The following is a 23,681-nucleotide window of genomic DNA, read 5'->3' as shown; positions in this document are numbered from 1 at the left end:
TCGGTACATCACCTTCAAAGCAAAATTCAAAATACCTCACGGTACCAAATACTTTCAAGAGATCCAAGTACATATCCTTGGGAACAGTGGTATCTAATCCATGAATGGCTAAATTCCTGGACCGAGGATCACATTCTTGATCGAGTTGCTTACAGTACAGAAAGAGAGTGTTGCCATCGTACAAGATGAAACTCGTACGAGAAATAATTTTGTTGACTCTGAATGCTGACAGTCGAGCCATTTCTTCGTTTTCGTACGTTAGAATGACAGCTTTCTTATCAGGGCTCTTAAGATCCGGTATGATTTTCCTGCCATCAGCCTTCCAGAATAGAATGTCGTGGAAGAAGGAGAAGAATTGGTCCATGTTAATATCAGTCGGAAGCTGACCAATAGCGATGCAGTTTTGAAAGTACATTTGCTCTGGAAAGCTTTGTTGAATGACATTCCTGTAAAAAAAAACAACTAATACTTTACCTTACTTACAACTATACTTACTTACTACAATTAAGTAGAGAAATCTATATTTGTGTCTTATAAGTTAATGCATGCCAAGTACCCAACAGTAAATAAATTTTAGAATATCATGAGCGTTTTATAGGTGACCATAGATCATAATGTCAGCAAACAGAACATGCAACTGAATATAAGTTGACTTCACTATTACATTGCGATTAACGAAATTAATGTTCATTCTGGAATTGAAAGCCCTCCATACTTTTGAGAATTTTGGCGTTTATTTTGTTGAAAAAAAGAGGTTTAAGGAAGGATGAAAAGGGGAGATGTTTACATTTAGCAATAGGGTGAAAGATTACTCGCAGAATTTAGAGGCTAAATAGCCGGCCATCTTTCTGTGCACCACCCCTTAGAGAAATACAGTCATCGAAAAGTGATAGTCTCTGGATCTCTGAAGTGATAGTCTCTGAAACGAACAGTCTGTGAAATTATTTTATTACTGATGAAATTTAGTACACTTTTATAGCGAGAGTATTCATCCTGTACAAAAGTGATTCCGAAGTAAGACGAACAAATGAATATTATGATGAAAGAAAAAAAATTAAATTATACCAAAAGTCTTAGTTTTGGTGAATTGGACTTTTTTTTATTTTTGCAAATTCATTTATTATCTTGGAGTAATAATTTGTCTATAAAAATTCTTTCAAAAGAACTTACTTTTCAATTTTCTTAAAACAATTCACAGTATAATGACTGAAGGACAATAATTTTCATTTACAGGTCTCTGGTACAGGTTTCTGAATCTTTCTATTTTATATTAAGATTTATAGATTTGAGTACGAAAAATAGAAGCCATCTAATGTCTCTATACTCCTCTTAAGAATAGAGAAATATAAAACTGAGGAATACTGGTACTCATACTGTGTATTCTCTCCTAATATTCTTCCATTAATTTCCTTTATCTCCACTAATTTTAATCCATTAATATGAAAAAAAAAATACAGAAAAGAAGATTTTTTTTAATTTTTTTATTTTTACTATTTTGAAATTTAAAAAATCTGACTCGCATTATTCTGTGTACAAAATTGTTTAAATTTTAAATTACTTTAAAATCTCATAAAAACTGCAATCATTTATTTTCACTTGTAAATTAATTATATAAAGTGCATTTTAAAAAGGATTTTTTTTTCTTTTTTTAAATTAATTGTTATCACTTTTTCTCTTTGAAAAATGGCAATTATGATACTATTTGAAATCGGAGAACAATAGTTTTAGAATAGGATAAATTTTCAGTCCGGGAATTCTGATTGATAGAAAAGTATTTATAACATTGATATTTTGATAACATTCTTTTCAATGAAGTCGAATTTTTAAGTCGTAATGTAGATATCGATATGAATATTTAATAATCGTTCTTTTCTATGTAATACGCATTTAAGTAGAATTTTGAAAATTTCATTAATATTTGAAATAAATAAATTAATTGTTCATGGATTTTAAATTCAGACCTGATACAATTAAACTATCATAACACGTACAACTCATTTTATAAGTCTTCTGATAACTTCTTCTTTTAAATTTAAACTTTTCTTTCCAGATTAATAGAATTTCATTTCATTGCAAAAGGAAACAGCTTTTCGACTTACAATCCTCAACCGCATTATTCGGAAATACATCTAGGTCTTAACTTTGAGGTCTTTTTTGAATATTCAAATCAACAGTTTGAACCAATGGAACTGCTGTCAAGTATTTTTTCTACAATTTGAAACTTTTCTCTTAGCTCTTAGATTATTAACATTTTAGTGCTAAAGAATTAATATGGAATACGATTTTTTATTTCACTTTGTTATTAGATGTGAAACTGAAAGATACAAATTAAATTTAATGAGTTTACTGCAATTAAGAAGTATGTAGATAAGAAATAAAAATTTTACTGCGGAGTTAAGGATTGACAAAAACATACGATTGAATGTATTGATGGGGGAGTTCGAATGTCATCACAATATTTCAAAAGAGTTTGTTTATCAAATTGAATTTAAAAATTTCATAAATAAGTAAAAAAGTATGCGAAAATAAAAATGACATCATGGAAAAGAAAATTTTTTTAATCTTAAGTTAATATAATAATAAGATAATTTTCGTTAGATGATTTTGGAAGATCTGAACATTGAATTCCATAATCAATTCATAGTGGTAACCCATTTGCCGATATTTAAGCCTTTGTTGCGTTTGATTAAACTTTCTATATGAAGTATATTTTTTCATTTCTTTTATATCTCCTTTTCTCTTACTGAATGGACTTTTGGTGATACTGTGAACCTCTCCAACACATTTCTAATAATATTTTGAAACTTCATTAGTTACCCAAGTGAAGCCTTGAATTCAATGCAAGGGAAATTTGTATGATGGTTTATTTACATTTGATTGTTGCCATTCGACAGTAAATAGCAAGAATGATTTAAGTGCTACATACGTTAGCTTTTTATAAATATATAAAAGATGATTAATAATTTAATGCTAAAATGTTTAAGAAATGCTTTTTAAATTTACTATCCGGTGACTTTTCTTCCATTTGAAACAAATTTTTAATATTTTTTTTTCAAATCTATATCAAATGAGTAAATAAAATCAATTGCATAGTTTGTAATACCGCTTCTAATAGATTTTGAGTTCCATGTTATGCATGTCGCGTGTGATGAAATTCAGTGTTTTATTATAAATCAACAGTACCCGCACAGCGTTGCCCGTGGCATAACATCCAAAAGGAAAAATTAGCTTTAAAGTCTATAGCCTCTACCCGATATGACATGGGAATGTCATGCGGGATCAAAAAGATATTTAGAAATCATCAAAAATAACTACAAAACAACTTTTATAGCACATATTCAGAAATATTTCGGTCTACGCTTTGATATACAGTCATTTAGTGCCTATGCCAGGTGGGAAATTTTTCGATGGCGCTTTGTTTGGGATTACATGGCCGCCATTTTTGTTTATGTTACTATATGCAACTGTATTTCTATCTTTCCTATTCATTTCCTTTGATTTTTTCCTGCTCCACATACTTCTGCTTACCTTCATCATTTTCGATTAAATTTTTTTTTTGCATTCATTTTCATTGCATGCATTTATTGACTTTTTTTCCTATATTTCCGTTCATTTGCTGCAGCATTACTCGGAATCTTTAGATTGGAAACGCTATTATTGCCGTTCGCGCCACATTCAGCCATTTCGCTAAAATTTGGCGATAAATTATTTTTTGGGTGAAAATGACTGTATATCAATGCTGTTCCATATTTAGACCGTTAAAAGTGTTTCAATTTTACCTTGTAAACAACACACGTCTTTTGATTCATCTTTCCATTTAAAAGCTGGGCTAAGCTTTGATATACAGTCATTTTGTGCCTTGCGAGGTTGGCAATTTTTCGGTGGCGCTTTTGCAACCGTACCCTATTGCTGCCGTTCTCGCCACATTTGGCCATTTCGCTAAAATTTGGCAATAAATTATTTTTTTTTGGAGAAAATTACTGTATATCAAAACTGTTCCTAAAACTGAACAATATGGACAGACTATAGATATTATTCCTATTGTAACCGAGGCATCATTTCTGTAATCCACACATGGATCGAAATTCCGTTTCGGACCAATTATCAGGAACTTTTGTTCTTTCATTTCTCCTGCGTCTCAAATTTAAATGTCTTTCTCTGTCAGCAGACGGGTGAGATTCATTCAGACTCAGTAATTCAATTGCAGTGCGATTTAAAGAGAGACGGTTACTTCACTCAGCAGAACACTCTCCTTTGATGAAAGTATGGACATTCTTTCTCTGACATTCGCTAACCTAACCTTTCTTTCCTCTACATTTTCATTATCGCGCAACAAACGAACCATTTTGGCATTTAATGTGCTCCGGGTAATGCTGAATTTCCTTCTTTTAAAGATAATGAGATTTGAATCGCTGTTTAAAATCAGACATAAACAAAGAAATGTATCGCATATGAATGCCACAGCTCTAGCTATTTGCACATGCGAAATTTGAGATTTCCGCTCACGCGCGAATAAATGCAAAGCACAGATACTGCTCCTTCACGCATGCGCGAATCGTAGTAAGAAAATAATTAAAATCGCAATTATAGAACTCTTTTTTATATTTTGATATGACTTCAATATACTAAAACCTTTCCCAATAAATGCCCTACAAAATGGTACAAAATCTCCAAAATTAGTTAAGTATTTCTCGAGTTTTTCGGGTTTCAACATACAGACGTTTTCGGGAGATTTCAATTTATACTATATACAGATATTGCACACGAGGCGATATCTTAAATTTCTATGTTTCAGTTTGTCATTTTTTTTTTCTGTTTTAATTTTTTTCTTCTTTAATGTCTTATTTTGTAAATATTTTTGGCAACATGAGTATCTTTGTGATTCTAAAGATTATAGAAGGAAATTTGTGTATGTGTGCATGCTTGTGTTTAGGGATTATGTTTTTTGCTCTCTTCATCTGGAAACAGGGGATAACAGCCGTTGATGCTATAATTCCCAATTTTCTACTACTTTCAAGTTCATAGAAGGAAAATAGCAGAATTAAAAAATAAATCATTTTTGCTTCCTTTCATGTACGAATGCTAAAGTAATCGTAAGATTTAGAATTGATGCACGGTTTCTCCTCTAGAACATCAAAATCATACCGTTTTGTCCAAATACTCGCCAAATATTCGTCATCTTGCTACCAGGCTGCATTTAAGGTTTCAATAAAAAATTATCACGAATTGGCGAAAAATCTCCCTGAAATAATTCAACTGCGGTGACCGTATATTAATCTTGACTAGACAAATTTCGATCAAATATTATATCGACCTGGCTTCACTTTAAAAAATACAATTAACACAAAACTATAAGTTGTAAAATACTGGCAATTTTAACTTTATAGTTTCATTGGTAATTATAAGATACCGATTACCATGAATTCCTAGACTACAATTTTCATTTATCGGTATTACCCGCTTAAGTTTCTTCATTAGTAAAACAGCAAATAGTGGTAAGATTTAAATTTATTGTCGTGCCAGCCAATCAGCAAGAAATAAAATGTACCAAATGTTTGAAAATTAGCAAAATATGCGCCATTTTAATTGCTATTAGAGAGATGGCAAAAAAAGGATTTAAGAATTGAAATAAAAATCTTAAGAACGCAACTTTGGAGTTTCTTCGTAAATCGTGTCGATATTTCTAATTTATGCCTCTTAATAAAGGAATGAGTTTTGAATTCAAGATTAAAATTCGATTAAAGATTCATCTAACTACCTTATCTATATTAAATATTATACACATTTGTCTCAAACTGTGATTTTAGAAAATCAGCATTCAGTCATATTATTTTTATGTTAAAAATAAATTATCAAATAGTAAGAGGTAAATAATACTTAACAAAATATTTGGAGTTAAAAAGTAAAATTAATAACTTACTGGTCTTGTACTGGACTTGACATTTTTCTTGAATATTTTAATCGAAAAATATGAATTGCTTCCTTCTAAGCTTTTTGAAGCTATAGTTCCAGTTAAGAAAAAATAAATGAAAAAAAATATTTTATTAAATAATGCGACAGTTAAGAAATATTTCTGCTATGCGGATATTTCCCTTTTTTCTCTTTAATTTTATAGTAAAAATTGTCTGCTTAATAAAAAATTTTATCAGTTCTTTTTGGAATCAATTTTTTTTCTGTAGTTTGTTTCTAAGTATTCGAATAAAATAGTGAATGAATTCAGAGATTTTATGCTTTATATTTAGAATATTCTTCGATTATTATATTTATTTTATTGAATTACCCACGTGCAATAAATTTTTTTAATGAAATTCTATTTTTAATATCAAGAATATTGGAAATGATTATTGTATTTTTACATAATAATCATCATTTTCCTCACGCGCTTTTAATTTTGTCGATTGTCAGAAATTTTAAAACTTTTATTAAAGGAATTTATTTGCTTTATAATATGAAAATATATTTGATTATATTTATTCTGTATGGAATTCATATAATTCTTGCAAATGAAATATTTTAAAATTTTATTCTTTAAAACTTCAAATTTCTATACAAAAAAAAAAAAGAATATCATTTTTATACAAATTATATTCATTAGTTTTGATTATATTTTTAAAATCTACAAATGAACAAGTGTTAATTTAGTGAAAGCTTCAATACACTAATGTTTAAATAAGAAGGGCGTATTTCATTTTGTTATGCGAATTACGGCTTTTATTAAATTTTATAGCTAAAATATCTTGAATTAGCTTAAATTATGTTGCATAATTATTGAGCAGCTGCTTGCAATCCTGTTGATTCCATTTGATTTTCCCATTTAGGTCCTTTTAAGGATACATTGCCTCAATAAAAAATTCTAATACTGATAAATCATCAGCCCTGAATATATTGCCATTCTCTATTAATGCTGCAAAAGGACCAATTTTATTTTTCTCCGGCATTATGTTAATATAAAGAAAGTTGGAGTTTTATGAGCATTTTCTTGTGATTTCCAACACAAGTTGGATGGAGCGCCATCTGTCTGTAATTTTTGAAACTAGTATTATCTTTGTTATACTGTATTACAACAATGATATTATACTATATTTCTACAATTTCTTCCTACATTGTATTCCATTTCGTATATTCTGAAAATTATACAATTTTGTAAAGTTTTCGTAACAATATTAGAAAGCATCTGGTAAAAATCGAATACATCCAGAAATTGCTAATCTCACTAATTACATCTTTAAAGATGAGCTCTAACAACTGATGATTTTCTATTAGCATAAAATGGCCAACAACATTATCATGATGTCTACATATTTAGAATATTGAATCACATCGTGAAGATGACTTGAAATATCTTGTTTTAAATGTTAGATATATATTCCCGATTTGAAAGCATCATTTCTTTTCTATGTATCTTTTACCATTTGATTATTTTGTATTTGAAATAATCTTTATTATTAAATGTTAATTCACTAATATTAAGGCATAGCACATTAATACATTTAGAATTATGTTTTGTAGTTTGTGCCTTCATACTTTTCAAAGGATTACAGAAATCGCACGATAATGGCGAATAAAGTGCAAATCTCGAAAAATCACATATATCAATTAAAATGTTCAGAAAAAAAGTTTTTTTGCAAATACACATTATTAACAATAAAGAACATTTGATTCTTATTCGTAATATTTTTTAATAAACATTCAATGTGAAATTAAAGAACCGGAAGTCTAATGTTCTCTCGTATCTGATGCCAAAAAGCTCGTGTGCACAAAATTAAATTTTCTTTGCTATTATAATTAAATTATTATATATTATTATAATTTAATTATATTTGAAACTTACGCGATGGCAATAAGTGTAAAAATATGATAGAATTCTTAAAATATACGAAAATGAAGTTGATTGTAAAATACTTTAAGACTTTATTTATTTTGTAAAATCGTGCTGTATATCACTATTAATTGGTATTCAGGGTCAAGTCAATTTAGAGTCATTTAATTAATAAAATAAAATAAATTAATTAAATTCATTGGAGATGTTTCTGTACCTTTATAAATCAGCTTATATGCTGGATGGGAGAAAGTTAATTTAGATATTGCATAATTTATTTTTTTTAAGTTAGCTATCTTTCAAAGTAATAGCCTTATCCTAATTTCTCTATTAATTGGTATGCAGGGTCAAGTCAATTTAGTGTCATTTAATTAATAAAATAAAACAAATAATAAATAAAATAAATAATAAAATAATAGATAAATAAAATAAATAATAAAATAAAATAGATAAATAAAATAAATAATAAAATAAAATAGATAAATAAAATAAATAATAAAATAATAATTTTTAATAAAATACAATAAATAAATTAAATTCATTGGGGATGTTTCTGTACCTTTATAATTTAGCTTATCTGCTAAATGGGAGAAAGCTAATTTAGATATTATATAACTTTTTTTTAAGTTAGATATCTTTTAAAGTATGAGTGTGGAATTACGGTTACTTGATAAAATAACTGAGCAGGCTATCTAAAATTGGTAATATCATTCCAATTACAAATTTTTCTACGCTGGTCTTTGATTCTCCCATTTTTTCATGCAATATGTGCAAATAGTTTTTGAAATAAAATAATTGGTTTCCACTTGTGTATTATACAAGACACACACACACAAGTGTATTATAGAAGTGTATTTCACAAGTGTATTATAGAAGACAATTATTAGCCTTATCCTAATATCAACTCAGGAGTTCAGAAATGAAAGCATAAAACGAAATACTCATACGCTTAAAATAACTAAATTATTAAAGCATTATAGCTTTTAAATTTTACATGGTTTAATAATTTTTTAATTCATTTTTAAAAGACATTGTATTATTCTGTATTAACAAATTAAAATTATATTAATAAATTATTATTCAACAAAATAAGTTTATTTTTAAAAGAGAATATGATGAATTCTAAAACTCATAAATTGAAAATGAAGACTAAAATTTCAGTAATGATCAGAATTAAATTTATTTAATAACACAATAAGCTTTTTTTTATTTCTGTAACATGATTATAAACAGCTTTCGAAGTGGTGAAAATTTAATAATTTGGAGAAATGCTGTAATTAAATTCGAATGAATTATTCGCGCCGGAAAACATAAAACATATTTTTTAAAAATATAATTCCAAATAATTAAAATCAATAGGGTCACTTCATTTTAACTAGCCACTTAATTAGTCATATTTTAGGCTATGAAATAATTCATTTTTTTAGATTTCACCTTGTTATTTCATATGATTTAAAATCATGAATTCAATTGAATTAGTTTATTATAAATTAAAAAGTTGTATATATGTAAAATAAAAGTGGAAGTGAAAATCCCTTTGCGAAAAGAATTTCACTTCCGCTAAAAAAAGGGGATGGCAAAAGCACGTGACGGAATATTTTGATTAGTTTGAATTTCTGTGAAAAAATCATCAATGTTTCCTTTATATAGATTGAGAACAAACAAAAAAACAAATAAAACAACTGATTAGCGTGATGAGAAAAGGTAGAATTTATTTATTAAACGAGTTTACATTAGTAGAAAGTGCAGCTCATTCCTTAATCCGAATTAAATCTGTAAACTTTTACAAAGTATAAATTAAACAGCAAGAAATTGAGAACTGATCAGTAAAGATATTGTAGGAGTTTCATTAAAACCATAGACATTAATTTAATAATAAATGAAAATGAAAAATATATCATAATATTCCGAGATAGGAAAATCAATGAGAAATAGAAAAAAAATCATTATTTATTTTGACCTTATAAAAATGTGTGTTTAAACTTTAATCCTAAGTGAAATTCATAGCGTTTTGATCTTTTTTTTAATTAAAATTCATAAGAAGAACAGAATATTATAATCTCTAATCAGCTATGATTGTTATGAAAATATTCTCAAATTTCCGGATATTTCCAATCTCTCATATTTGAATTTGTACTAAAGAAAAATTCAACTTCTTATATTCACAGCATCTTACTTTTTTTGTCTTTATTATACATTCTTCTTATCATACATCCTTCAACTTATTATAAGCCATTCTAATTATATGTGAGGAATTGTAATATGTGAAATTGTTTGAAATATTTTATGCGAAATATCCTTAAACAGAGATAGTCAAGATTCTGTGCAGACTGGAATCCTATTAATTTTCATTAAAATTGAAATCTCTCAGAGAGCTACTTTTTGAACCAATTGATAAAAATTGAAAGAATTATTTTATAAATAATTGAGCTACTTATCAAATTTTTACCATTCAATTATTATTCTGTTAACCAATTTTTTATTTACCATGCCTGCTGCAGTGCACAAGTCTGATTTTAATCTAATACTCGAAAGATTGCTGAAAAATCATTATCTAAAATAAAGAGTTCTTACTAGTGCCAAACTTTCAGCTCAAGAAATTTAAGAGCAAAATTAAGAGAGCTTACATCTTCCAATATTTTAAGTTAAATTTGCCAAAATTGTTATATATATATATTGAGACATTAAAAGTTTTATCTTCAAAAGTTATAACTTTTATTACATGGGACGTTCCGGGTTCGAATCCTTGTTTCCCGTGTTCTATCTGTGAGATGAGTGAAAGAGCCCGCCTGTAAACAGGGGTTGTGTTAGCGAGTGCGTGAGTATCATCCCCATATGAGCTAGAAGTCAGACTTCTGCCTTCGAGTGCTCAGGTGTCTTTCCCACATAAGCTACTGTTCCCACTTTCAGTTGTAAAGCAAACACGACATCCTCATTCTCATGTGTTGTGGTACGGGCATATTATATTATTTATATATGTTATTATGGTTATCTATTATATTTGTGTATCACATTAATATTTTAAATTATTTGAATCCATATCAGAGTCTTATTCTACTGTACCATTGAAAATTCATGCTATAATGCTATAATTACTGTATGGTGCTGTAATCACGTTGTGGCTTAGGTTAAAAAAAAATTTACATTACTAGTTGAAATGTGAGGATAAAACAAATCGCAATGAAATCACAGGAGTGATTCATTTCGTTTCTTATTTCTTGACAACTTTAGAGCAACCGATACGAACATTGATCTCTCCATTCGAATCTTTGTTCAGTTTTAAACTAATCATGGATTTCTTTTCAGGGCATAGAGCTTGAGCAGGATCTTGCTTACTGTTGCCAGCCATGTCCGTTTTGTCCTCTATGGTGAAACCATCTTGAAGTGGGTTGCATTCGACCGACACATACTTTAGTTCACCTTGAAAGCATACGTCAATGCCTGAATGCATATAAAAATTAAAATTAAAATTAATGAAAATTAGTCTGAAATTGGACTTCTGATTTACTGAAAAAAGAAGAAAAAACTTAAGATTAAAAGAACAATAATATAGAAAGTTCTCATATCAGAGTACGTCTTACATGGTATTGGCGCACAATAGTTACGAAATTTTTAATTTTTAGCGTGAATTTATCCTTTTTACTGAACCTATCGTGTCGCCCTTAGCGAGTTATTTGGCGATTCATCCCTGGCTTGCTTACATTAATAGTATCCAAAAATCGAATTTATGTTTTAGATACCTTTTCTTCAACCACTTGAAACACTCATTTGGTACAAAATTGCACTTGTAGTCACAAAATCGAATACCAAATTTGATATATTTAAGTCAATACATTTTTGAATTATCGCATTTACATGTTTCTGAAAGTACAGACCGACAGACAGTCAACCTGTTGTTGGATATGGCTCAAACTTTGGCAGGTGTTTGCACTATAGCTTTTAATACTGTATATGGAATTTTATTTATCCAGCTGTCTTTGCTTGTAATCATATAGTTAACTTATATTCGAACAGTCGGACAGACGGACTTCCTCTGAACAGATTTTACTCAAAATTTGATAGAAATATGCAAATTTGGTGTAAAACCTTATACCAAGTGACAGTCGTTTAGCTTAAAATATTTTTGAGTTTTCTTTGTCACAGAAAGACAGACAGACATTTTTAAATATGTGTTTTTTGAACTCAGGAAGGTCTAAAACGTGGAGATTCGTCAAAATCTCGAGTTCGAATGTTTTAAACATTATTATACTTTCCCTTATACTACGTATACAAGAAAGTAAATAGGGGAAATCTTATAGATAGTTTAATTAAGAATTTTTAAACATTTACTTTTATCCTTTTATGTAAATAATTACAAGTTATTTTTATAAGTGAAGACTTTTTCAAAGCTTTCCATGGATTATGTATCTTTTTAACTTCAATTCTCCTAGTAATTATAAGCAATTCGAAATTTATCTTTCAAATGACATCAAAATTTAATTAAATCATACTAGGCTCAAAAGTAAAATTATTAAATATAAATAAAACAACCATAGATCATTTTATAAAATTTTCAGGTTGCATTACACAAATAATGAATATTTTTTCTGTGTTTTGGATGTTGTAGCAATTGAAGATAATTAAGATTTTCCCGTCATTGGACAAAAATATCTGCAGTTGAAATAAATGACATTTTATTTGACAAAAATCTTGCATAAGAAAATATTTATGTAGCTTCAGGGCTAAACATAATTATCATTAAGCATCTGATTTCACACCAATTTATGTAACTAATTAGCTAACATGAATTTCAATTCATAGAATTTTAAAACTAAAATCAATTTTGCTATTTGATATAATTGCCTTTCAATAAAATTGACTGAGAAAAGGGACATATAGAAGATTTCTCGCAAAATAAAACCCTTATATTTTAAATTTGATTCAAACCAATTAGAATCATTCTAACTATGATTTCAATTTAAGGAAGATACCTTGAATGTTGTTATAACATTACTTCAAATTCCTTTTGTTTGTTAACAAATAATTAAAATTTTATAAATATAATTCTAAAATAAATTTTAAATTGTTATTAGTGATAGCCTATACGACACTTTAGTCAGATCACATTAAAATTAAAAATACCTGTGATGGTGTAATCGGGTTTACATCCCATAGTTCCATCGAAAGGGTTGTAAGTATCTTTCTGAGTTTTCATTTTAAAAAGAGACTGCGAAAACTCGTCCCTGCATCGAACTTGCATTTTTGCATCTGAGAACAAAGGGGCAGATCTAAAAGAGAAAATGATTTTCCATTGAATTAAATAATGCATACATCACTCAAGTATTCATATATATCCTAGAACTAATTATCGTATTATAATTGTAAAATGTCATTCAAACTTTAACCCTTTCACTACTGCTCCGGCCATTAGGCTGCACAAATTCTGTTCTCGGGAACCTGTTCCTCTTTCCCTTAAAGATTAAAGAATGTAAAGCGATGAACTTGATAAAGGATACTTGATAATAACTCTCTTTAATTCCTGCATCACACTTTTGAAACAGAAACTAGCCGGCCAAGATAAAATATCTAGGCCCAGTCCATTGAGAGGGGACTATGATTTCCAAGGCCAGTTGGGATTGATCAGTAATGAAAGGGTTAACTTTTATTATATTATAATTTTAATTATTATATTAATACAATTCAAATATATAATTAAATTATTATATTATAATTGTAAAATCGATTTTATTTGCATCGAACTTAAATTCTTGCACTTAAGAATTATTTATTATTTAAATTTATTATTTATATTTAAAAGTATTATTATTAAGAATTATTTATTATTTAAAATGATTTTATTTTGCAAAATTATATTAGTAAATGAAAATATTTCTCCATATTTGCATCGTTTCGCTGATGGAGGTTTGAAAATTGTTTCTCCTACTGCCAAGTATTTATTTTTAAAAATTCAGATTTCTTAAAATTTAATATTGTTTACCTGCAGATAAAATATTTATTATTGGTAAAATTTTAAAATAATAGTTATTGTAATAATTATTATAACACTTAGTGTTTAATATAATTCGGAATTAAAGAAAAAGGGAAAATATTTCAAAAACATTATTAATATTTATATTTTAAAGCTTTTCTTATGAATTTAAATGAAAATTTAAAGAAAAACTTGATATCCTTTTTTTATTTTCGATATTGTTTTTTTAATTCATTTATCAAACAACAGGTTTTTGAACAACATTCCCATACTGAAAAACATAATGGAAGAATGCCGGAATAGTCGGTACCGGTAACTATCGGTTTATTTAAAACACTTTCAACAGCAGTTACATTGGCCAATAATTAAGGTTTAAACTGGTAAAAAATATTATCCGTAATGTGAAGGAAAATCAAAAAGTAAAAGAACTTCTGCAATTTCTCTTTCCAGGGTTTTGTATCACTGCTAGTATCCAGCGATGAATTAGAATAGTCGGCAACAATTGTATTCTTATTTCCGCCTTAATCGTTGTTATGTGGTAGACCGCTAAATATGGCGGCTCCATTGCCTATCTGCACGATGGAGAAAATGAAGATAATGATTCGCTTTTTGTTTGCGGAAAATGTTACACCAGTGGAAATAATTTGTCAAATGCAGGCACAGTATGGTGACAAACACCAGAAGTTAAGAAATTTAAACATGAACTATCACCTGGTAAGATTATGTTAACATTATTCTGGGACATGGAAGGTGTAAAACCCATTCATTTCAAGAGTCGAAACTGTGAACAGTGGGAACAATTGGAATGTGTTGCGAACTAAACTGAAATCTGCAAACAGATTCAAACGTAGTGAAAAACTGCGAAAAGGTATCATCTTACAGCAAAATAAAGCTCAGCCACATTCTGTTCAATCCAGACAATATGAGAGCTCGGATTCAAATTGCTGGAACAACCACCATAAAGTTCAGATGTGGCTCCAAGCGATTTTCATATATTTGGACGATTAAAGAAAACGGTAAGGGGAAAAAGATTTGCAATCGATGAAAAAGTCTTTGATGCGGGGCAAAACTGGTTACAGATACAACTTTTCTGAAATATCTTTTTACTCTTTGCTCTCCCTCATACCTGTATACAAGATTTCATCATATGCATGTATGTAGCAGCTAAGGATTAATAAATTAAATTCCTTTATAATATACGTAGCAACACAACGAGTATATTTTTTTTCAAATAAAAGATAAATGCCTTTTTATAATGGCACTAACTCCGAAATAAGTAAGAAAATCTATTCCAAAGTACGTTTTAAATTAATTTTTTTTACATGTAGAATTGGGAGGGAGGGGGATACTTACGCTACTAAACCAAATACTTGCAATTGATCCCTTGGCTCATTGCATATAATACTTGCTTCCGTTCCACTACATTTAGAATTGCGTCGATTGTCAACTAAAATTATGGAAAAAAATATATCAAGGATTTGGAGCGTATTTCATATAAAAATGCATAAATCTTAATGTTTAACAATAACATGTAAATACCTTAAATACTATCTGAAAATAAAATAAATATGTCGATATATATATCGATTTGATAACAAGAATCTTAGTGTCAGTAAAATTTATTCTATTTATCGAAAAAAATTCTATATATTGAATAAAAATTTATAGAATAACTATAAGCTTTCAACCAATAAGTTTTTGAAGTGTTTGAGTAATATAAGTAATAAGTATTTGAGATAAATAATTTTCCATTTGAAGAAATCTGTGGTCGATTATCCCATCAGTTAGTGAGACAACTGGTTTCACGAGCATGAACAAAAGAAAATAATGGTATCAAATATGAATCAGTTCTTTTTTGTATTAAATTTATCTTTTGATAGACCATTTATTTTCTTATCTTTTTGAATACATGTAAAATGAACTTTGGCATGTGTCAAACCTAAATTGTATAATTTCATCAGATCTGAGATCTGATTGCCAAAAAAAATATTTAGGTATCCAAACTCGTTCCTTTTTCTCACTATAGTTCGAATGGAAACTGAAAATGCATCGCATTGTTTAACTGTGTCACGAATTGAACACAACCTCCAGGAAATTATGAGGTTCTGATGTTTTCAAAAAGTAATTTATTTTGCAGAAAAGAAAAAAAAATTATGCTGTCTTGAAAATCAAAACTTTTCTTTTCTTTAACGCCAACTTTTTTCATTGTTACCCTGATTTCTTCCTTCTACTTATAGTTCCAAGAATTTGCTTACTAAATATTTATAAAACTCAATTTTATAATGCATATATAAATATTGCGAGCAATTAAAATTTATTTTTTTTTTTTTTTTGGAATAAAAAGGTAGATTTACAAAAATATAATCATATTAAAACGTGAATAATTTTTCAGTCAGGATATGTGAAAACATAAATATTAAAATAATCTGTATAAATAGTCGCTAATTTGTTTAAATTTATTAGGCCCTTCTGATCTTTCAAGGCTTTAATCTCAAATTACATAATCTTTATATTTTGGCATTAATAAAATTTGTCTTTCATTAAAATAATACATTTAGTTTATGAAAAGTTAATTTCCATTCAGACCGAGAGACTGATTAACAGACTTACAGCTTTGGTTCATTTTTTTTATTCCAAATATCGAATAATTGAAAATAGAGACTCAAACAAATTTCTAAGTGACATTTTTATTAAAATTACAAAAATCAAAAATTTTTTCCTATGTGAGAAATGAAAAATAAAATGATTTGAAATATAATATATATTTAAACTATGTATTTGTGCAACATCTATTAAAATGTTGCAACAATCCTTTTTTTTTTCATTTAAAAAGTGATATATTTTATTATTTTTGATAGGCAGGATCAAAACGTTAGCCTGAAATCAAAATTTTCCTAACTTTTGAATAGTAATTAGTTACACCGCATAAAGACCACTGAAAATATCGTTTTGAATAATATTTAAGTGCATTTCTGAAAAATTAAGGAATTTTTATTCCAAACATTTTCATTTTTTAAGACTAATGCCATTGCTTTATCTATTATAAATGGGGAAACACCACATTCTCATCTTTTTGCTTTTTTGAAATCCAATGGTTCTTACCGATATATTTAGTTTTTTTAAACTGAATGTGTATTAAACCTTGGTATTTATTAGATTTTTACTCATTTATTTAAATGAATAAAATCTAAATAAGTACCAAAGGTCAATTATCAAAGAAGATTACTAACTAGATAATGCATATATTCACAATCTAATAAGTAATTCACAATCTAATGTGTAAATCTAATTAACACTTAATACCACACCACACCTCCGTTTCTAGAGCTCATGTGGCCCCTTCCCGGTATATATTATGTAGGTGGACTTTATTTAAAAAAAACAATTAAAAGAAACAAACAAATGACAAGAAACATATACAAACAACATAACAAGAAATTTTTAAAACTAGAATGAAAAATATCTTGAGTACAAAAAAATGGACGAATGAACATTATAATGTACAGTATGAGTGAAAATATAAAGGAATTATAAATATTAGTAACTTAATTATATTCATTTAAGTTAATAAAATCTAGTCTAATAAAGGAAATTTCCCCCAGTTTGGCACAGCTTGGTGAAATCTATGGCTCTTGCGCCAGAAACCTCCAAACAAATCAAAATTATGCAAAATTAAAGATTTACAATAGGCTAATTCCGCCGCATTAATTTAAAAAAACGCTTAAGAAATTTTTCAAATGGCAGTTTAAAATTATTGGATTGTAAGTCAAATATTCCTTGTTACCCTGAAATTTACATATTGCAAAAGGTTCTGTATTTTTCGAGAATATGATTCTTGTAACTTTTTCATGCTAGAGATTTTTTGGATCATATATACTGAATTTAATCTGTGCATCGGGCACCATTTTAACTTTTAACTTTTTTTCTCCTTCTGAAAAATAAGTTAAACCACTGTAGCTGTAACCCATCCAATTATATTTCATATTAAATTCATAAAAAAACTGAATCACAAATAGGGCATTCTTGGTGAAGCAAAAAATTTTGAATATAAAATAAATAAATAAATAATTGCTTGAGACTATCATGAAATATCCATTAGAATGAAGATATGCGTGACCTTAATATCTATGAAATATGCTTTCACTTAATAAATGAATGAAATGCACGCATATTTATTTAATTTACTTTTGAGCTTCTGGATGCTTTGTGATATCAATAAATTCGACACGTGTTATTACTTTGGACTCTGAGCGAAATTTACAATGCTTTTCTACCATAATTTTTTTTTTAATTTATGGATTTAGACTGCGAAATATAATGTCTGATAAAAATTTTATGCATTTTATGATAAGAATATCTAATCAAATAAAAAATTCGTCATCACTGCGTAATGCACAGCTTTTGACAAATTTTTCGCTTGACTAACGCAATAGTAAAGGCGCTTGAAAAGAATATCATAATAATTAAATTTAACCGGAAATATATAGTTAAAAACAAACACGTTTTAGAATTTTTCTTTTAAAATAAGGAAATCTACTATTTTATGCCCTGTAAAAAATAAAAAGGATATGTGTGGATATGAATTAACATTTCCGTATAATGTTGTTGCAAATCATAAATGTTCTAGTCCTCTTTATCTGGCATATCTAGTTCAGGACCCATGATAAAGTTAAGCAAATTGAGTCAGTTCTATAAATCAAAGGAATTTTAGAGCATCAATTACATTAATTAAGTATGTGCTTAAGTTGCCCTCCTAAAATTCTTGTAGAGAGCCTGAGCTATATTGTATTTTTCGTGAAAGAAAGCCAATAAACCCTCTGCACAAGATTTTCAGAACTTGAGGAACTATTTGTATCATTGATCTACCAGTTAACTTTCAACAAAACTAATTAAGATGTAAATGAAGGATAGAACCTTAACATATTTCTTTCAGAATAAAGTTTTTCAAAAATACCATGTTTTAATCATCCAGATTCATGGTGAAGCTATTTGAAAATTTTAATCACAGTATATTTAGCCAAAAAAGAGACAATATATCAATGGGTAATACATTAAATGGTCTTCTTGAACTAAAATGAGCCGTTATTTGAATCTCCATAACTAGATGGCAAAGAAGTTGGTTGAATGCCGGGATCTATTTAAAAATTACAATCGCCAACCCATGAACATACAACTCGCCGTAGGGCATATGTTCTGTCATCGACATTCACTTCATCGCCAATATTATAGCCTATAGGAAAATAACATGAACCAGATATTGTATCAGTCAGTTGCCGTTTACTTACTTTTGATGCTTTTCGAGAGATAAATGAATATAAATAAGGTTGGAAATACTGTGGTGAATATCTTATAAACCAGTTAACAGCTACGCTACACGAGCTTTTATATTGTGGTCGTGTTGCTGGGCTGCGAACCACAAGGTCCCAGGTTTTATCCTCACTCATAACAATTCGCCACAATACCCTCGCCTCTCCAAAGCATCGTAATTCTTTAAACACAACTGCTGAGACAGCACGTTGATATAATAAGATGAATCCTTAGAGCTCCGCCAAGGATGGTAAAATCCTTTTGGAAGGAATTACGACCCTTTATTAAAGAGAAGGTGACTCCATAAAATTGCTATGTCACTAGAAAAGCGAAACCCTGTTTGCTTATTCGACTTCGTCTCATTCATGGGATCGTGTTGGTCATAGGTGAGGTGATGTTTAAAGATGATCATAAGTGAGATATCCCCATCCTGTCTAAATATTTGATATTATCTGAATTACTATCACAGCTATAGCAAGAAGTTGATAACTAATGTTGGAGTTCTCAGGATCAGAAATAAAAATCTTATTCTTCCCATAGCCCATGGTCCAATTCCTCCCTTAGGAAATAACTTCCGTCTAGTGATAATTTTATATTACCCATCAAGAAGCTGAGAGTATATTTGTTGTATAATACTTTAATTCTGCATACTCGTAGTGCTCCCTCCCACCCCACCCTCATCCAATGTAGCTTAGATTAGTATATAACAAAATGAATCGAAATAAAAGAAATAACTGGCTTTAAATAATTTTTACATCCCAAATAAAAAGTTCAAGTGAAAATATTTCAGTATTATTTTTTTTATTTACTCCAAATTTTCTTATAAATGAGCATGATTTCAATCTTATTGCCATGCCTCTAACCTCCATGTCGCTGTTCCATCCCTATGACAAAAAGGAGATGAAGAAAAGAGAGAAGAATAGTTGCGTTGGAGCGTATGGCAACTACCAGTAAGAGTGTGTGTTGGTAGGAGCTCTGGTGGGAACTCTTATAAATGAACTTAAATCTGAATTGTAATTTAATTATATAGATGTAAGTAGTTATCGATCATTTAATCTATAAAATAGAATAAACTTGCGTTGCCAATCTATAAAATAGAATAAACTTGCGTGTCAAGGCAGGCGACACTAATATTTTTACTTAGCATCAGAATTTAGGTAGCAGCATAACCATTTATTTGATTAATGTAGAATATACATATATTTGCCTTTTCGATTTATCAAAAAAATGCCACTAACAATTCATTGATGCCGTAAAGAAGATGTTTTTCTTACCGAGAAAAACTTACTTTGACAATCAGGAGAATCAGAGTTACTACAATCAGATGCATCTGTCGTTGTTTCACTTGCAGCAGTTGAGGGAGTTCCAACTTCTGTTACAGTAGAGGTTGCAACTGTAGATGTGGTTATTGACTCCGATATCGTAGAGGAAGTTTCTTCCGTCGTAGATGAAGAATCTATACTTGATGAAGGTGATTTTGAAGTCGTAGTAGACGTTTTTGATGTAGTCATATCATTTGCTGTCGTGGATGTTGATTCTGAATCCGTAGTTGAGCCATCTGTTGTGGAAATTAAGGATTCCGTGGTAGTAGAAGGAGACGCTGTTGTTGTTGAAAATTCGGTTGTTGATGTAGATGGTTCACTTGTGCTTGAAGCTTGTGTAGTCGAGTAGGTATTTTTCGTTGTGGTTGATATTCCGACTGTTGAAGACGAAGCTGCAGTTGTCTTAGAAGAAGTATCAGTCGATATTTCTGTTGTTGTCGTTGTTGGATTTTCAGTTGTCGTCTCTTTCCTCGGCTTAGAAAGCTGCTTGAAATCATTACATTTGATATCAATAAATTCAAAGTAAATATTTTGATTTTGGAAAGCTGACATAATTTATTTTATGAAACATTCAATTCACTGTTCTGCATAAACTAAATCATTAATGAATCTAAAGAAAAAACAATTAAATTGATTGTAAATTAAATGTTAAATTAAATATGTTGATAAAACCTTGGTCTTGATTATTTAACCCTTTGTAGGGCCGTGGGTAGTAGTATACATCCCATCAAATTCATCAATCTTTGTATTCAGTGTAATGATGGTTTGGCATATATTCTCATAATTTTTGCAATAAAGCAAACCAATATGTTCAAATTTCTTATCTCACAAAAAATGATGTATCTTGATTTGTTATGTAATTATTAATTAACAAAATCAATTAAGGAATCAAATTATATATATCTAATAAATTGAATGAATACCTTTTCTTAATTTTGAAATTATTTTAAAATACCATTTATAAAAAAAAATGGTCCTATAAAACATTAACTAAATTTAGAATGTTTCGAAATATTTAATTGAGCATATATATGTTATCTTTGGAATTTGAAATTATTTGAGTAAACTAAGTTTGTGTACCTGAATTTTTAAATTAATAGAAATAAAGATTGTATAAATCTCTTTTTAATGAGAGTAATAACGATTTTGTAACGTGTTTCTAATGGATAAAAAATCAAAATAAAAAATACTTCAATGAGATGTTGCATGATGATACAAGATCCCATAAACTTGCAATTAACAATCGAAACAGCCTAAGTTTTTATCTGTTTGTTTGTTTGTTTGTTTCTTATGGCACTTGCCACTGATAAGCCCGCTGTTACGAAGACAGCGATTTAAGCCTGAGGGGGACGTCTCTTAATTTTTATAGCAGCGCCAACTAGGGCCAAGAGTACGACTTTGCCACTCACGCATCATTCATTCGCTTGCACAACCCCTTTTTACAGGAGGGCACATTCACACATCTCACAGATAGAACAACAGAAGAACAACCATGCCCAAACCGGGACTCGAACCCGGGACGCCCAGATCACGGGGAAGACGCGCTACCCCTATGCCAGGACGCCGGCAAGTTTTTATCTACCTTAAATGATAATAGATTTTCATGCATACCCTGTAAATAAAGTAAAACAAAATTGAAGAATTAATGGCCTATATATGATCCGTAAGTATAATAATAATGCTTAATTGGAAACAGTGTAGTTAAGACATTAGATGGAAACGGAATAGGAAATAATGCTCTCTTTTCTGTTCAAGATATAATATTCTAAAATCAGAACCAAATTGTATTAATTCATCAGTTTTAACGAAACGAATTTCATGGAAAATATGTAATAGTTAGAATAAACTAATATTTTGAATTAAATCAGAAATAATCCTTCAGTAGATTTATTAGCAATTTGAAGAAAGCGGCAAATGTCAAATAGAAACGCTTATATCGTGCACAAATGTGTACTATCAATAGGTGCTGATTATTTCCTGTGAAAAAAATAAAAATCAATGTATTGAATCTCATTTAATATCTTGGTTTAGAAAACAAGAAATAAGAAACACATTCTTCATATAGACGATTCGATTGAAAGATGGACAACAATGATTACTTTTTCATTTCAGTTAATTATTACACGTTTATATTTGACTCCACTAAATTCATGTCTGTAAAAATTGAATTTTGTATTTGATATCTCGCCTACCAGATGAAAGTAAAGATCTGAAATTTTCTACCACTATGTGTTTAAAGTTACATAATAGTATTTTTCATTCAGTAATAAATTATAAAATGTAATAATAAAAAAATTCACTAATAAATTATACTATGTATCCAAGAATAAATACTAGACTATAATAAAAAAAATTTAATATCGTCGGAAGATGCAAATTACTTATTACAATAAATATTATTTTTTTTAATTTCAAAATATACTATTAAAGTGATTAAAATTTCAAATTTGTTAAATATTTCTGTCAGTGCCTCAGGTAATTAGGAATTTCTACTGATGTCCTTAATTTTGATTGAAAAATAATTTTTTTTTCTCTTTAGTATACTTATTAAAGTGCGTTTATTAAATCTTTATTCATTATAGCTAGAAGGTCTATTTTTGTTTAAAATTAACTAAGTAAAATCCATGTAATATACCACTATTTAAATATATATATATATATTATAAATTTTTATTAAAAGTAATCAGTTTGCTGTTAAAATTTATATGCTGAAAAAAATATGTAATTTAATAAATTTTATTGCAATTTTAAAGTCAATATACTTGCATGAAAGACTTGAAATCCTTTCCTTTCGCAGCTGTCATTTTCTTCACAATCGGATTCATTGATTTCAGAAAGAGTATAACAAGACCTGACGAAATCATCTTCCTTTTCTAGGATTGGTCCTAAAGCCAGTGCAGAACAGTTAGTGTCATATCTGCATTTCTGGAGACATGTCACCAAATGAGAATCTTCAACTTTTTCCAAAATCCAGCTGTCGTGCACTTTGTTCTCAAACCAGAAATAGAATTGTGTCATTGACACTTTGAAAGCTGGAACTTGTGACCCAAAAATGAGGAAAATAAAACTTGAAAATATTAAAAATCCTTGCTTTGATATCTTTAACATTGTCATTTGAAATCCCCTGGTATGATAGTATTGTATAGGTATCTACGCTATGAAGCGTATTAATTAATAACAGTGTGAGCTATTTATTCTATATATGTTTGTTACTCGAGAATCTGTCTCAACTAGAAAATTAAATAAAATACAATTCAATAAAATT

At 28.8% G+C, this 23,681-nt stretch overlaps 1 protein-coding gene across 1 annotated transcript; it reads right to left on the bottom strand.

Annotated features, from left to right (window-relative positions):
* Window positions 1-10,351: 10,351 nt before the first annotated feature.
* Window positions 10,352-23,434, bottom strand: LOC129983977 (location of vulva defective 1-like). Its single transcript, XM_056093711.1, has 5 exons — window positions 23,183-23,434; window positions 20,383-20,899; window positions 15,141-15,234; window positions 12,941-13,086; window positions 10,352-11,260 (listed from the first exon to the last, which is right to left on the bottom strand). The coding sequence occupies exons 1-5, from the start codon at window positions 23,432-23,434 to the stop codon at window positions 11,031-11,033; spliced, it is 1,239 nt and encodes a 412-aa protein (XP_055949686.1). The 3' UTR covers window positions 10,352-11,030.
* Between the last annotated feature and the right edge of the window lie 247 nt (window positions 23,435-23,681).

This window comes from Argiope bruennichi, chromosome 9 (assembly GCF_947563725.1).
Source record: "Argiope bruennichi chromosome 9, qqArgBrue1.1, whole genome shotgun sequence".
Lineage (NCBI taxonomy): Eukaryota > Metazoa > Arthropoda > Arachnida > Araneae > Araneidae > Argiope > Argiope bruennichi.
Note: the sequence above shows the minus strand (reverse complement) of the source record. Positions and strands in the feature narration are given on the sequence as shown.

What these genes read in the sequence shown, in the direction of transcription:
- LOC129983977 (XM_056093711.1), bottom strand. Translation starts at nt 23,434, where the DNA reads ATGACACAATTCTATTTCTGGTTTGAGAACAAAGTGCACGACAGCTGG. An exon ending in TGATTCTCCTGATTGTCAAA is followed by an intron (nt 15,235 to 20,382) that starts GTAAGTTTTTCT and finishes CCATAATTTTAG; the next exon opens with TTGACAATCGACGCAATTCT. An exon ending in ACCCGATTACACCATCACAG is followed by an intron (nt 11,261 to 12,940) that starts GTATTTTTAATT and finishes ATATGCATTCAG; the next exon opens with GCATTGACGTATGCTTTCAA.